The following is a 15739-nucleotide window of genomic DNA, read 5'->3' on the forward strand; positions in this document are numbered from 1 at the left end:
TGTAAGTGCAGTTACGCCTATATGTGCTCACTGGCAGCAATAACACTAAGCCCGCCTTGATCCTACCAGCTGACCTAGATGACATATGAACAATTACGCATATTGAAAATTTGCAAAAAATATAAAAATATTTTTTTTTCGATCAACTCTTATTTTCTATATTTATAATAAACGTACTAGTCGCAAATTATTATTATCTACGAAGGCAAGTAAGAACGATGCAATCAGAAGCGACTGACTGCATGACAATCGCTTACAGAAAAAAAATAGTTAAGTTTACTCGTGGGCGCTTCAATAGTAAACCAACAGTTCCTCGTGAATTAACTTTGATTATAGTAAAAAATGAGGTTAACAAATTCTCTAATTAGAAATCTTTTCTCGAAAAAAATAAATAAATCTCTTTTTAAGGATTATTATAGTATTTTCAAAGGGTTTAGTTTAGATTTGAATAGAGATTTGAAGAAGTAAAATAATTTTCTGAGAAACCTACATAGTGAATATATTATCTTCTACAAAATAATATTTCTTTAACAAATTTAACAACAAATACACTTCTTAAAGCCAGCTAAACGCGCATCCCTACAGAGCACAGCAGTCGCTTAGCAGCCTAGGAAATTTAGCAGCCCATAAGGCGTCAGGATGTCGGGTCGCCTGTTTGTTGACAGTATACTCATTTGCTTTGGCTTTTGCAGCTGGCCAAAAGTGTATGCCCCCACCGCTCGTTAACCCTTTTCTCAGCCAACCCCTCCATAAAAAGCAGTACCTGCCCAAGCATAACTCAAAGCGGATCTACATAATTGACTCACAACCACAACCCATACATTACGCAACGACTTGGCACTTGGTACCTTTTGGCATTGTGAGGAAACAAAGAAACTTGGCAGCTTACCAAAATTACCGTAAAATACTTTAAAAATAATGCGACAAAAAGTTTGTTCAAGTATATAATAATATAATATTATAAGGATATAAAAAAGACTAAAATATTATAAAGTTAGGTTTCGACCCAAACAGCTTACCATTTGGTAGCTGATCTAGTGTTGATTGTAAGCCATGATTTATTCTATAACTACATCAACAAGTGATTCGACAAATATACTAAGTCATGGACAAGATAAAAGCTAAAGGCTTATAAAGTGAACTGGATTATAGTTCAACGCAAGTCAGAGTTTCATAAAGATGTTATAGTAATAACTTAAAACAAGTAAGAAAACTCTAGTCGGAAGTGCCCGACTACGAGACACCCATAGCTTGTATAAAACTTTAAAAAAAAATTAAATAAAAACCGACATTAGAACACCAAGATTTGAACCAACATTGCCTACGCAACGCGTATCAACTCTACCAACATGTGTGTATGTGTGCACATGTATATGAAAAATGCTCGCTTAGTGCTCTTTGCGACGTGCATTTGTAAACTTTAAGGAAAGAAATTTAAGGATTTTGGAAAAATTCAAACCCGGTATAAAAAAAAAAATTGTAGAAAATATACATAAAACTAAATATAAAATTTGGAGACTCTAACTCTAAAGTCGTACGAGACATAGTTTAATATCTGCGATTCTATCATGTTTTCAATCAATAACAATACAACGGGCTCCCGTTGTATCAATTACTTGAAACACACTTGATATGCGCAACAAACTTGATAAAATCTCTAGCTCTTATAGATGCGGAGATGGGGTCTGCCATGCCTTCTTCTGCCTGTTACATACATTTGCACAAAACGATTATACCCAATATATATATCACTTTATACGTCATTCATTATAGAGTATCAAAAAGGCAGTCAGAAGTAGTCGGGTTATGAGCCAGCATGCCTCCTGCTAACTCTTTGACATGAAGTTGTTGCTTTGGTGCTAGGACCACGCCCATTTCGATGTTAGCTTTGGTTAGAAACGTGTCACATTATTGACTTTGTCAAAAACTTTAAGTGTTTTAACAAGCGTCACGCCCAGCCGGCGCTTAAAGTCCACATTTAAATGACACTTTCCCCTTTTCGTACCTGGCAAGGCAAGTGAATATCTCAGCATAAAAAGCATTGTCATTACGCAGATGCAGCGAGAAAAATAAAGAGCAATATAGGATAAATATATATATATATATATATATATATATATATATATACATATCAATATATATATATCAATATATATATATATATATAGGAAAAATATATATACATAGGATAGGGATAGACCCTGACAGCTAGAGCTCGCAGTGCTAGAAGGTAAGCAATGTATTCATTAAATGCGTGGTACATTGTAAGTTGCATACACAGTAAAAAAGTGAAAAACGTGATAAATTGTTGTTAATCAATAAAATCACTAATAACATTTTATCATTCAATTGAATTTATTTCCAGCAGCTATTGCGCGGACACCATATTAAGTACCCGCGGTAGCTGAAAGCTGCCAGAAGCTCAAACTGCTGCTTATTGGGATTTGAAACGCAATCAGAGTACGCAAATTGAATGCGACACAGCAATCTGAATTTTCATCTGCCTCAGTTAAACTTTTTTATGAACTACCTTTGAGGGAATTCGAATTCTACAAAATAAAAGAGTGTTACCAGGCCTAGTTACTTTAGAATTCCATCTCGAAAGGCTTACAAGATCGATTACCGATCACAAATTCAGCAAAAGAAAAAGCATGCTAACTAACAAGGATTTTTAAAGGCTCAAGCCTATTATTATTTTATTATTATTTTAATTACTGGATAAACCTATTCCCAACACTATATGCCGACAATTGTAAAATCAATTAAGTAAGAACCTAACTTAACACGGCAAATGTGATAAATTCAACATACTTGGAATTTCGGCGTCTTAATAAGCTAAATCCTTGTTAAGTCTCAAGTTGAAAAAAACAGAAAGACCAAAGCAAAAAGGTGCTAAGGGAAAAGCAATTCAGGCAAAACAGAAAATGACAAACAACTCTGAAAGGAAGGAGAAAAATGTGTAGGAAGCTAAAAAGTGTTGTGCGGGGCAAATGGTGGGCTTTCACTTACTGTCGGTCCTTGCGTTGTTGTCTCTTCTTCTTGAATGCCTTTTTTACGCGCAGCAGGAGAAATGCAGCACGATCCACCGACAGGGTACTCTTTTTTGTTGCTGAAGTTGTACCGCCAACGCCCTCCATGGTGGGGTTTTAGTAGCTTCTGTCGCTGTTCTTGCTGATGCTGCTTCTGTTTTGCTGTATTTAAATTGAGATGTCAATGGGCGCAATGAGCTCATATAGCAGCTACCAGCGTGTTAGTTTTGACGCTACAAGCATAATGCTCTCTCTGCCGCTATCGGCACTGCCGTCAACGTTGGCCGCGGCTGGCATTAGTATGCGCCTCGCGCCTTTGGTGTTGTTGTTGTTTTAATTTGCCGTTTAACTTATTTCCTGTGCGTGCTTTGTGCTGCTGTTGCTGTTGTTGTTCTCGCTATTTTCGCTTTATGCTACGCTTTCTTTTATTATTTGAACTATTCTCTTATGCTCTGTGGGCTGTCCGGTGTATCTTTATATTTATAAATACATACGCCCCATGTCCTTGTCACAAAAACTCCCCACACACATACTAGACTCCCCATACCTTGTTGTTGTGCTAGCTACGCAAATAATTTGTCGTCAGCTTGGTACCCGCATACATATGCACTCACACTCTCACTCTCACAAACACACGTGATACACATCTTAAACGTGAGGCATCTGAAATGTGGCCACTTTTTTGCAGTAAGTGCCCATTCTCTGTCTCTCTCTCTCCCTCTTGCTCTTCGATTTTAATGTGTGTTTATGAGTTTTATTTATGATTTCTTATTGCAACTCTTATTGTTTTTAAGAGCGGTGCGGATTTACGACTTTATGCATTGAAATAAGCAAAGCTTTTCTGTGTCTGGCAATATCTATACGTTCAAAGTCAGTCAAGGATCCAAGAACATTTGCCATGTGGCACATATTATTATGCCAGAAGTTGAAATTCATACGGTAAGGTTGCCCTACTCACTTATAACTGACAAATTCATGGAAATAAGATAAGGTAAGGTATTTAACGAATAATTCGAATGTTGTAGACAAAAACGTCTACTATGGTTTGGGTATCTTTTAGCTACAAACTCTCGCTCTTTGTAATTGCTTTGAGGGTAACTGAATGCGTACGGCAGGAAACGTTTTGGTTGATTGTCTATTTTCGGCACTTAAACAGTTAACAGAATGTCTGTCAGTTGAAAACTTCCCCTCCTCATGACAGATTAACACTCAGGACTCAGTTGAAGCTGCATGTGGCCCTGCTCAGCAAATCAATTACGGATTAGCTGTCAATCTTGTTAGTGTGTCAAATGTAAGCTATGTCAAACTTATATTCAAAATTAAACCTCTCGCCCAAATACCCTCTGAGTCGCCTTGCCCATTTCACAGCTCCAAACACTAGCTGTCTATTTCCTTTCTCAACTTTGAATTCACACACCTGCACTGTAAGTGGCTGTTTATGTGTGTGCCTGGCTTGAGTAGCAGTTGTCTTGATAAAAGTTAAGCTACTGCTGCTCTGATGAGCTGAGCTGAGCTGAGCTGTGATTTGAGCAACAAACCACAAAGCGCATAAGCTCTGAATTGTAGCTCAGGCCAAGGCCAGGGGAGTTTACTTAATATTGACTTACGAACACTTTCTTCACACAATTGACGGCTATTTACTAAGGTGGTTGCGCTCTGATAGCAGAAGGGACGGCAACGCCTCCTGCTATAACCAAATGCTGATTGACCTTGAACAACTTGTAGTCAAAATCATCAGCATTAGTAGAGGAAAGCTTCACTCAGCACAAAATGTAAGTTAATTTAAAGATGATTATAAGATCTACGCTCCGTCTTTTATAAATGACGTGCGAGAACTCAATGAGAGACAGAATCTGGGTGACAGAGAAAGACGGGTAGATAGGGTAGACATTAATGAGCTACTATCATTACAATCGTCACAATTGTTACAATTTCGTAACTATCGTTACAATCTATACACCCTTACTTACTGTTATTATAAATAAGATGTAAAAATACGTTCTTTATCTATATTGAGTTAGCCATAAGGCACTATCTGTAGCTTGTCACTCTGCTGATTCGTGTCGAAGGCAGCGCTTTGTAGATTCAGTTTAACAGATCTTCGGTAAAGGCAAACTGCCCACAAAGATAGTCAATCAATCAATCAATATATTTATCTATTTATTTGTATCTCTATATTCCAATATATTAATTTAATACATGGAAAGCTCCTTGCAAATACAAACATACACAGCCAAATTAATTAATTGTTCTACATGCATTTAGTAAATCGTTGGTTGTAGTGAATCGCATTTAATTTTTAGGAAATTTCATTCATGTGGTCGACTAATTGCGATAAGACATCGAGGGGAGTCCTTTGATCCATTATGCATAACTGCCTTCAGCTACAAAGGCACCGAAATGTAATTGACATTTGCTCTGTGATTGAGCAACATTGAGTTGATTGAATATATACCATACCACTGCAATGCGTATACCGTAAAGCCTAACAGATGACTGTCAATTTCAGCTTTATATTTGGGCTGTGTCTCTTGTTAGTCATTTGCACTATGCCACGCCTGGGCGTATAAATTGGGGAATATGACATTTAATTTGTTTGGCATCAAGTGGACTTAATTTATTTGTTGTTACCCTGCTGTGAACAGTTGCGGTCAGCTGAGGAAAAGATGCCACAATAAAGCAATAATTTTTAGAGGCAGACGAAAAAGCAGGTGGAGGGTATGCGCTTGGGCGTCAGGATAACAAAGGACAAGCCCAGAAATGCACACAAGCGCATGATACGAAGTCGTTTGCCTTTTCACTGGAAAACTTCTCAGGACACAGTCAACGTTTTACGTGCCTTTATTAAGGATATCGCAGAGCACGCGCACACATTTAATCTTTGTTGTACTGTTAGCTTTTTTAAAGCTGCATAAATTTTGGACCAGGTTTGTTTTGCATAATTTTGTTGGGCCAGTGAAATCTCGCACCGGGCAAAAGACATTTTTTCATTTCCGACGAATAGATAAGGGAAACAACAAAAAGGATAAGGGCATTATAGTCTACTAGTGCATACCCTGTAAGTATTCTAGTGTATAGATTCGAGTTTTTCATCTCCAGCTAACGTCTTGATGGATGGGGCGTGTATTGGGCAGCAATCATTCAAATAATCGGTAGTTGCAACAATCCATAAAATGGCTAATATAATAAAATATAATAAAAACGCGAAGTGCTCGCACTAGCGCAGCATCCTCCATTACAACAAAATTGTCTGGCAAGTAAAAACAAGTAAGAAAGCTCTAGTCGGGGTGCCCGACTAGGAGATACCCTGATCCAAGTCCTATCTGCGTATTTTAATATTTTCCGTAGTTTGTATCGAATATTAAAAAAAAAACATAAAAATCGACATTACGTCAATGCGCATCAACTCTACCAACACCGCCAATTGAATCGCAATTTCGATTCTTCGAATAGAAAAGATTACGCGTATTTGATATATATATATATGAAAAATGTGTGCGCTTGGCGCTGCTGCCATGTGCTTTTGCAAATTGGCCAAACGTTTTGTTTAATAACTCCTGTTTTACTTATTGGATTTTAATGAAATTTGTAGCATATGATCTACATATTATATTGTAAGAATTCGGGGAAATTTGGTGCAGGTATCCAACATCAAACAAAAATCGAAATTGCAGAAAATACACATAGACGTACGTATACACTGACCCACAAAAAAAATTGTCTAGCTCTTATAGATGCTGAGATCGACGCGTACACACATACGGACTGACGAAATGGGCTCAATCGACTCGGCTTGTCGTTCTAATCAAGAATATATATACTTTATGGGGTCTGCCACGCCTCCTTCCTGTTCATACATTTGTATTTTCCATTTTCAACGGGATCAGGGTATAAATATGTTGCAGGCAAACCTGGCACTGCCCGGCCAGCCGTGCATCTGTCCAGCCTGCCCCGAGTCTGGATCTGTTAAAAAAAAAACGAAATAAGTGCAAATTTATGCAGCAAATAATTAAAAGTAGCGTAGCGCTCGACCACACCTCCTCTTTCCTCGCCCCCCTCGACATTTGACTAGCCCATCGGGTACTTGACTTTTGTTTCACTTTAATTCGCCTCTACCTCATTTACAACGAAGGCGTAGGTTTTTTGAGACTCCTTTACGACTGCCATAAAACCAATTTTAACGAAGTTTCAACATAAAAGTTGCACATTCAGACCCTATGTCCTTTGCCATATAACCTCTCAGTTCCTCCCACAATCGCCTCAATAAGGTCTGTTTGCATGGGCATAATTGAGACCTTAACCTCTTTTTTGCATCGCCCTCCAGCAGGGACTGGTAAGTTTTAGCGAACACTAAGGCCAAGTGCTTGTAAAAAGAGGCAGCACTAAGATGTTCACGTAACAATTTTGATGTCTCTAGTTTATATATTCGCCTACCTAAGCCTTCAAAAGAAGTGATATGCAACACATTTTCAATGGGTATGAATAGCTAAATTAATTTTATGGTACTGTCCAACAATTTGTTTGTCTCGCGTCTACGCTTGTACGAGTTTAAAAGCTTCAAGCAACAATAACAGCAGCAGGAATTTAGCAGTGGGCGGGGAGCTCGGATTACGTGGTAGCCTAATTTATAGATTAATTGTCAACAATCAATGTGCATGGCTTTGCAGCTTAGCCGACAATTTGTTAGCCAAAAAGTTAGAGTACTTTAGTTGGGAGGGCCTGACTAGGAGATACGCTCACCTATCTGTGAAACGGCTATTTCATTTATAAAGCTTACACTAAACTACTTTGAATATTAAAAAACTTTTGTTTTTAAAGAGCGTAACAATGACATGTGTGTGGTTGCCAGTTTCTCTATCTCTGTATTCATACCCAAAACATAGATAGTAAGTCTGATGAGTTATTCAAGCTGCGCTTATAAACACGAAGTCAGTAAATAGAAGTAGTTATAAAAAAGAAGATATGCTTAGTACTCTGGTACACAGAAATGTAAAATTTTAGGTCTTTAGTATTTTCGGCATTTGAGTTGTGAAAGATTTTTAATTTGTGGTGCTAAGCCAGATCTGGTGTGTGATGCACACATTTTTTTACACTTTTGTAATGAAAATGAGAGGGAAATTGGGATATTATATATTTCGTAGCAACGACTCACTCAGTTACTCTAAGAAGCATGGGAGCTGTACTATTATTTCGACATAATGAAGGACCAGAAAACGAAAGCAACAATTTTCATGAGTTGTATGTATTTTTTGTCAACCAGGCTGTTAATCGGATTGTTGGTCTTTTGTCTGCCTCAAAATGGAACCTTGATCAACCGCAGTTCGCAACTAACACGGTTGTTCCCGCTTCTGTTCTCTCTCTCTCTCTCTCTCTCTCTCTCTCTTTTGTGTCCTTACTTGATTGTTTGCTTTATTTGAGGTGCTTAGTCAATAGTAGCTGCCAAGACGAGTCCAAATGGTACTTATAGCCGTTGTCTACATAGAACACCAAGTGCCGGTCTCTTCTGGCCTCCATTTTCATATATAAATAGTCTTTTATAAATAGACCTCTTTTAAATTACTCTCACACATTTTCATAATCATTACAGCCTGCACATATTCTAAATCGGTAAACATGAAAGCAAGCAAAACGCCCGTTGGTGTCATAAGTATGCGATGTGTTAACACGCCTCGAGACGCGACGGAATTAATTGGAAATGGGGGAAATAGGGATAGAGACTATATAATCTGACGTAGTTCTTCTTGTATTTATAAACTTAACGGCAGCTGAACATTGAGCGGGGGCAGCCAGCGAAACCTAACAATAACTAAAATGCCAACTAGCTAAACAGTCAAAACCTTTAGTTAATCGACATACTTAACTAGAATATACCCTGGAGATTAATAATACTTGTGCTACAAGCTACATATTCATGATTCATAGTCCTTTTTCATAATTCATTCTTGGTTATGTCATAACACTGAATCATTGTTTGCTTCTGTAGTATGCCTAATGGCAAAGACCTGTGACCTGGCTCATCATGCATAGCTCATTACTTAGTTCATGTTTCATAAATCATGGCTCATGGAACTAACTCATGTATGGTTGACATTCAAGTCAAAATCGCAAAGATTGACTGTATATTGTCTTATTACAGGGTATCCCAGTAAAGGAAAAAGCAAACAGCCTAAGAAACTAGGTAGATAGACGCTGCAAGCCAAAAGACACACGCACACACACACATGAATACATACAAAATTACACAGACACACACCCAAACAACTGTTATGAGTTTCTTTTTGGGTCTGGTTGGCAACATTTATGGCTTAAGTTGCAGTGTTTTCATCTGGCACTTTTTGTTCAGTGCGCGACGCGCTGGAAATTCTGTTCCGCCATTGACTGGTATACAATACACATACACACACATACACACACAAACACAATCACAAACACTGGCAGCAGCTAGCTATGTGGTTATGGTAAAGTTTATTTTGCTAGTTGGTCGTTTGTTTTTGGCTGGCTGGCTGGCTGGCTAACTGCCAGCCTTGGCCGTTTGGCTAATGCCAAATAGTTTCGGGTAAAAGAGAATTGAGACAGCCACGTACACCAACACCCCCACATACAAAAGCAGAACGATATTTGTTACAAGGGCAGGCAGTCAGTTATTCAACTAAGCGAGGCACACAAAAAAAGTTACAGAAATTTCATGCCCCAATGCAGCAGGCAGCAGCAAACTACCGCTGTTCAACATATAGACATATACACACTCTTTTAATGAAACGGAGCTACAATCGTGGAAGAGCACTACCTAATAGCTATCAAAGCGAATGTGAAAGCAACCCAAATGAAATTTCCCAAGTGCGACATTCAGAAATTAGTTATGGCACCGGTCAACTATATTCTCGTTGTTTTGTTGAAGCGAGTAATATTATAATATTACAATATAAATAAGGAAATAAAAAATAAATTAATATTTCTATTGTCTATATATAGCATAAGTAACATAAATAATAATAATATATTTAATATATACATCAGAAAAAATGAAAACGTAATCCACTTTGCTACATTTGCCTATCGTTGAATACTCTTAGTTAAAGTCATGCGCAGGATATCGACTCAATCTGCGGCATTGTTTTTGGAAACTTGATCCAAAAGCTCATTAAATGCAATCCCGTCTGTAAATATTTGACGTTCAATAGCCGCAAGTTGAAACATAATCAATAAGCCTGCTCGTATCAGAATTTGTCCATATTTTTATCGAGTTTTCGGCAAATCAAAAAAGCATGGCTCGACCGCATCAGCATAATTGCCAGTTACTCAAAGAAGGGGCAGTACGGTGGGCGCCAGATATCTGAATCTATTTCCATATCGGCATAAATTGGTTTGCTGGAAATAATGCAAGTCTCGACTCTATTTAGTACGTTCATGGATAGAGTGACCTCTGCTCGTCGACAACTTTGGTTAAAGACAGAAATAGGTAAGGTAATGAAAAACAAATTGGAATTTCTTCTGGCAGTCATATAAGTTTGAATTAGTAAATTAATACGAATATGTTTATAAGAGTAAAGGTTCGAGCCTTAATTTTTGGTCTAAGGAGCGCCAGGCATGGAGTTCGCCTACATATCATGATAAATTCGCCCACAATTCGCCAACAAATCAATTAACTAGACGTACTCCTAGCTGGAATTAAGAATAATGGATATTTATGCATGGCTCGCTTGCCTTTGACATTTATCAGTGAACTCTACAGAAACTATAAATTGCGATTTAAGGACCAGTAGAGTGTCGGCTATATCCTTTGACCCGGCACATGGATAGACTATTCACATATATCGCACATACGTAGCTAACTGGCAGTAAAACGCTTCGCGTGTGCGAGCTTTACGAGCGCCGGAACGCTACTTGGACGTGGCCGTAAATATTTATAACACGTGTAACACGCAGAGTAGGCAAAATTTTTTTAAAGCGCGCCTAACAGCACGCAATACACAAATTAACGAGCTGCTTACACAGCCATTCAGACATAAATATGTATATATCTACAGCTGACATATAGATTACTAGATATTTTCAGGCAACAACATAGGTAGAGAAACAGTTATACCTTAAGACCACCAAAATATCTATATAAATCCCAATTATTCTGTTTTATAGAAGAAGTTTAGGAAAATAAAGAGAAAGAGATTGACTTGCTGATATCCTGCCAGCTGATGAAGAAGGGCATTTATTTACATCCTTCCAATATACTCCCGACTTGCTATTTTCTAGCTTTAGGGTATAAAATACGTTGCAAGCAGAAATAGCGAGACAGGGAGACATAGAGTAAATATATTCATACCCAAAGCAAATACGCTTCAATCAACAAATCCCAGTCAACTTTTTGGCCATGTTCAGTCGAAATCAAAAAGATCTAACATTAGCCAAGGCAAATAGGGCAAAAGCGAAAGCAAATAAGATATAGCAAGCCACGTACATAGCAACCAGCTTATTTTGCTTCCGTGGCAGGTGGCAGGACGTACTCAACATAGCTAAATAAATACACATATACATGGGTGTGCATATGTATATAAAAGAAATAATAGATATGATTTATGTAGCAGACGAAAATGACATCGAGTGCCCTGGGCAAATAGCAATCGAAACACCAAGACAAATCAAGGCCACTAAACATAAAAGCGTAAGTGAAAAACAAAATGAAATTGAAAATGGATTAGTATGAAATTTGAGGCCGGCTGCGTAGCGCTGGTTGGACTAAAAATATCTATTTGAGAGGCCCAGAGTGAAAGCTAGAAGCAATTACGTTGAACTTCATTACAAAGACTATTTTTTTGTTTCTGAAGTTAGCCCCTAAAGTGCAAATGCAGCGAACTACAGTCAGCGCAGGAAATTGGCTCTAATTGTAATTGAGACGTAGACTGCAAATAGATCGATATGGCATTGGGCACTAAAGTACGCGACTCTGATGGATGCATTTACGCCTAATCTGAATTACACAGACACAATCACACACAGCGTTTGCGCCTATTAAACTATTTTTAAACCGGCCACATATACACACTCATTCAATTAAAAGAACAGTTATTTTTGGAAAGTCCGTGCTATATATTGAAACAGAAAAACGGTATACTATATTCTACTGAGTTTAGGCATCGCTTGTCATAAACGCTGTCCGCAGTATACAGATCTGCATCTTTGTTTATATATAGCTATAGTTAAGCTCTTGGGCATAAGCCATTTTATAACAAGCGGCCAAATTAAAGTTGAAAAAATAAAAACAAAGAAAAAGAAGACGGAGCCAAGCGCAGCTACCGGGGTATGTGGAAAACTTTTCTATTAGAATAAGAAAAATTTTGCCTTAAAATGTTTTCAGATACTTTGTTCGATTTTTGGGCTATAAATGCTGGGTATGGGTGACGACTTTTACATTCATGATTTACGAGCCGGGCGCCATGATAACTCAATTCCCTTTGTAGCAGGTGAAAAAATTAAGACGAACTTTTTTCTTTTGAGGGATTTGGCTGAGCATCAGGGACACACTGGAAAATGCATTAATCAAGTGTGAATGAACAACTCGCATTGAGGACCGACGAGACATCACTACAATAACGCCAGAGCACAATGTACTAATTGAATCGAGGGGCTCCTGACCATATTACCCATGAGCTAAGTAAATAATCTGCTTGCAACTAAGGAGAGCTTGTGTTAAGGTCAATTACAGCTCATATAAATAGAATACTTGCAACCTCTTATCACGGAGTTCAGCCGATGACTGCATAAAGCTGTGATGCGACTATTGAAACAAAGTCATAAAAAAATATTTTTATTCTATCTCAATATATTTTAATTAAAATGCAGAAGCGAATCTTGCCATAAAATTATTTCCTACCCCTCTCAAGTTCTGAACCTTTAACTCAATATAATGAAAATATAGAATTGATGAGTACTGGAAAATGCATTAAAAGAATGAAGTGAATGTTAACAGTAATTTAATTTACTTCATATGTGCACTAAATTATAATAGTACGAATCGGACTAAAGTTTTTGCTACTGAAATCTTTCCTTACTTTATTTACCTTAAAGTTAAAATTAAACGTGATTTCTTTGCTTCTGTCCTAGGAGAAATGCGTGAAATAAAATCTCTTTGCAATGCTCTAGTAAATTTATAAATTTTCGGCAGTATACCAGGATTTGTTACTATAATGGAAACATGCACAGTAAATGCCATTTCCAAACTCATATTTTTTTCGCCACTATATTCGTATGACTGAAACACTTTTAATTAATCGTATTTTTTAATATCGTAATGTAATCAAAATAAATCAAATATTGTAAAAAGTGGACAATAAATTGTCACATTAATTGGATATTTATTGGTCGAAGGGAGACACAAAGCGAGTTGAGTAAATACAACTGACTCATAAAAAAGCAATGCTTTAAATAGGCTTTGTTTTACAATAATGCAATAATATTGGCAATAAATATCAAGGTAAAAAAGATATTTTTTACATTTTTATCAGTCATAAAAGTTTGAAAATGTAGGTGATTTAGTTCATGTTTGTTTAAATATTGAGTAAGTTATTTAGAGTCCATGATCAATAATGAATAAGCTTCAGTTGTTTGAGCAGTTCCTGCACGTTTAGAAAATTATTGAATTTGACACATCAATTACTGCAATGCTTATGCAATGTGCCAAGCACGGGGCATTGCCTGTCGGTCTATGACATATCACAAAAAATTACGAGTATATTCAAGCATTCCCACACATACTCACTCCTTGGTAAGGATTGCTAAATTAATTCTCCGTGCTGGTGTCATTGTTACCATTGTTGTTACTGTTGTTGTTCGCATTGTTTATTGAGTGCATGTCTTATACGTAATATTGCGTATAGGACTCTAAGCATCCACAGCAAATCGCTTGACTATTAATCAGCTTTAGTGCATGCTACGGTAAACACTCTGTCGGGCGGAAAATCTCTGTTATACATTTGCTAACATTTCGCTTTACTTTATTCTTTCTAAACCGAATAGTAAACTGTGTTGCATATTGAAATATATTATTCCTAGACAGAAATAAAATAAGGCTAAGGAATGTTGAACATTTTAATCAATTTTGCTACTTTTGTACAGAAAAAATGTAATTTCAAAAGCTGAAATTTTAATTGTTTTTCAGATTTTCAGATAACTCCTCTAAAATTCTCTGAATTGATGAGATGAGTTTGCTAGAAAAGTATTCGTGTTATTTTTGTTAGCAAGAACAGAAGCAGATTGGATCTAGAACAATGCTTATCATAGAGAACTATTCGTTAGAGGAGCTTTTACTGTGCTGGCAGCATACATTCGCCATGTTGGCCATGGAGCATGGTTGACATGGTTTGAAAGCCAGAAGCTGTCACCTAACGTTTTTTCGTTGCACTTTAAATGCTCGGTGTTCACTGTAAGCTGTTTAAAATATAAAATGAATATTGGAAGCTGTTCATTTACTCTGTTGCTAGGTTGTCATGAATGTGTTTTGCGTCTCGTTGCCTCGGGGCTATGCCGAAGTTGTATGAAAAAGGAGCTGCTCGGCTAACGCTGTTCGCCAATTTAGGAACAACAACAAATTAATCATCCGAAATGTTGTCAGCTTTATGAAAACTCTGCATAAATCCTTCTGCACAATGCAGCCGGGTCTTGGTGTGAGTGACTGTGTGTGTGAATATTTCCGAGTGTGTGTGGGTGCAGACGGCAAATTGTTTAAAATGTGCACAATTTGTGCGAAAATTGAAATGCGCCAGCCCAAAAAAAAAAAAAAGTGCAAAAAAGGGTTTTTGTTTTCTCTTCTATTGACAAACAAAGTTTCAATTGGAGCCCATAAAACGCAGATAAAATGGGCGAAAGAGAACGCAAGACTGGTAAAGCGCAGCCACACCAAATAGCTACTGGCAGCTACTTTACGTTTACTCTTTTTATTTACTTTGCTTATGTGTAAATTTAAAAAGTCTGAGACAAAGACATAGCAAAACGCAAAAAGTTTTTTGGCCCAAAAAGAGCGCCCAAGAAATCAGAACAAAATCGTAAACAAAAATGGGCACAAATGGAAAACTGTGCAGATATATTTTACGTAGGAATCTCAATTGGACAGCAGACCCAGCGCACAGGAATATGCCAATCAACAGATTTGACACATCATATCTTATATTATATTCAAAGTCCGCAATAGAAAAGTTCCTTGAGGATATCTTGAACACATAAAAATCAATTTTTAAGTAATATAATCTATAAAGATATAGATGACATACTACAATGTTTGATAACAATCAACAAATTCGATAGCTTTACAGATGACCAATTTCGAGAGGCCAAACTTGATTTATAAATTACAAATGGAGAGAGAATATTTAATTATTTGTACGCAGCCATGTAAATTAGGTATTAATTAAAAATCAATGTTTTTCCATTATATATGTTTTTCATTATATATTTTCATTCATTACTTGGCTTTTTAGGCTTCATTTAACAAATGAGCTACAAAATTTCCTTTGTAGGTAAAAACCAAATGGGACGCCCTTAATTACAGTACTTAACTCAAGGTTCAGGAGGGGAGGATGGTCTCAAATTTACGCTTGATTTATTGATTGAGGGGACAAAAGTGTGGACTCTTAATTTCCCAAACTGCTGTTGAGCACTTTGTGAACTAGTGGCTGACAAATCTGTCATACAAAAGTATTCACCCATACATTGTGAGCTAA

The 15739-nt window shown here is 37.1% G+C and overlaps 1 protein-coding gene across 4 annotated transcripts in view; it reads right to left on the minus strand.

The window, feature by feature from the left end:
• Positions 1 to 15739, minus strand: part of LOC111602668 — a 38837-nt gene that overhangs the window by 21804 nt on the left and 1294 nt on the right. The window contains exons 1-2 of one of the 4 annotated variants that reach the window (XM_023319854.2): positions 3244 to 3767; positions 3010 to 3191 (exon numbers count right to left, since the gene is read on the minus strand). In XM_023319854.2, coding sequence (XP_023175622.2) covers positions 3010 to 3137 — 128 coding nt within the window. In that variant the 5' untranslated portion in view covers positions 3138 to 3191; positions 3244 to 3767. Of the gene's footprint in view, positions 1 to 3009; positions 3768 to 15739 lie in introns of those variants that run through there. The other 3 variants (XM_023319855.2, XM_023319853.2, XM_023319856.2) reach the window with 3 other exon arrangements.

Source organism: Drosophila hydei, unplaced genomic scaffold, assembly GCF_003285905.1.
Source record: "Drosophila hydei strain 15085-1641.00,03,60 unplaced genomic scaffold, DhydRS2 tig00008144-arrow-arrow-pilon, whole genome shotgun sequence".
Lineage (NCBI taxonomy): Eukaryota > Metazoa > Arthropoda > Insecta > Diptera > Drosophilidae > Drosophila > Drosophila hydei.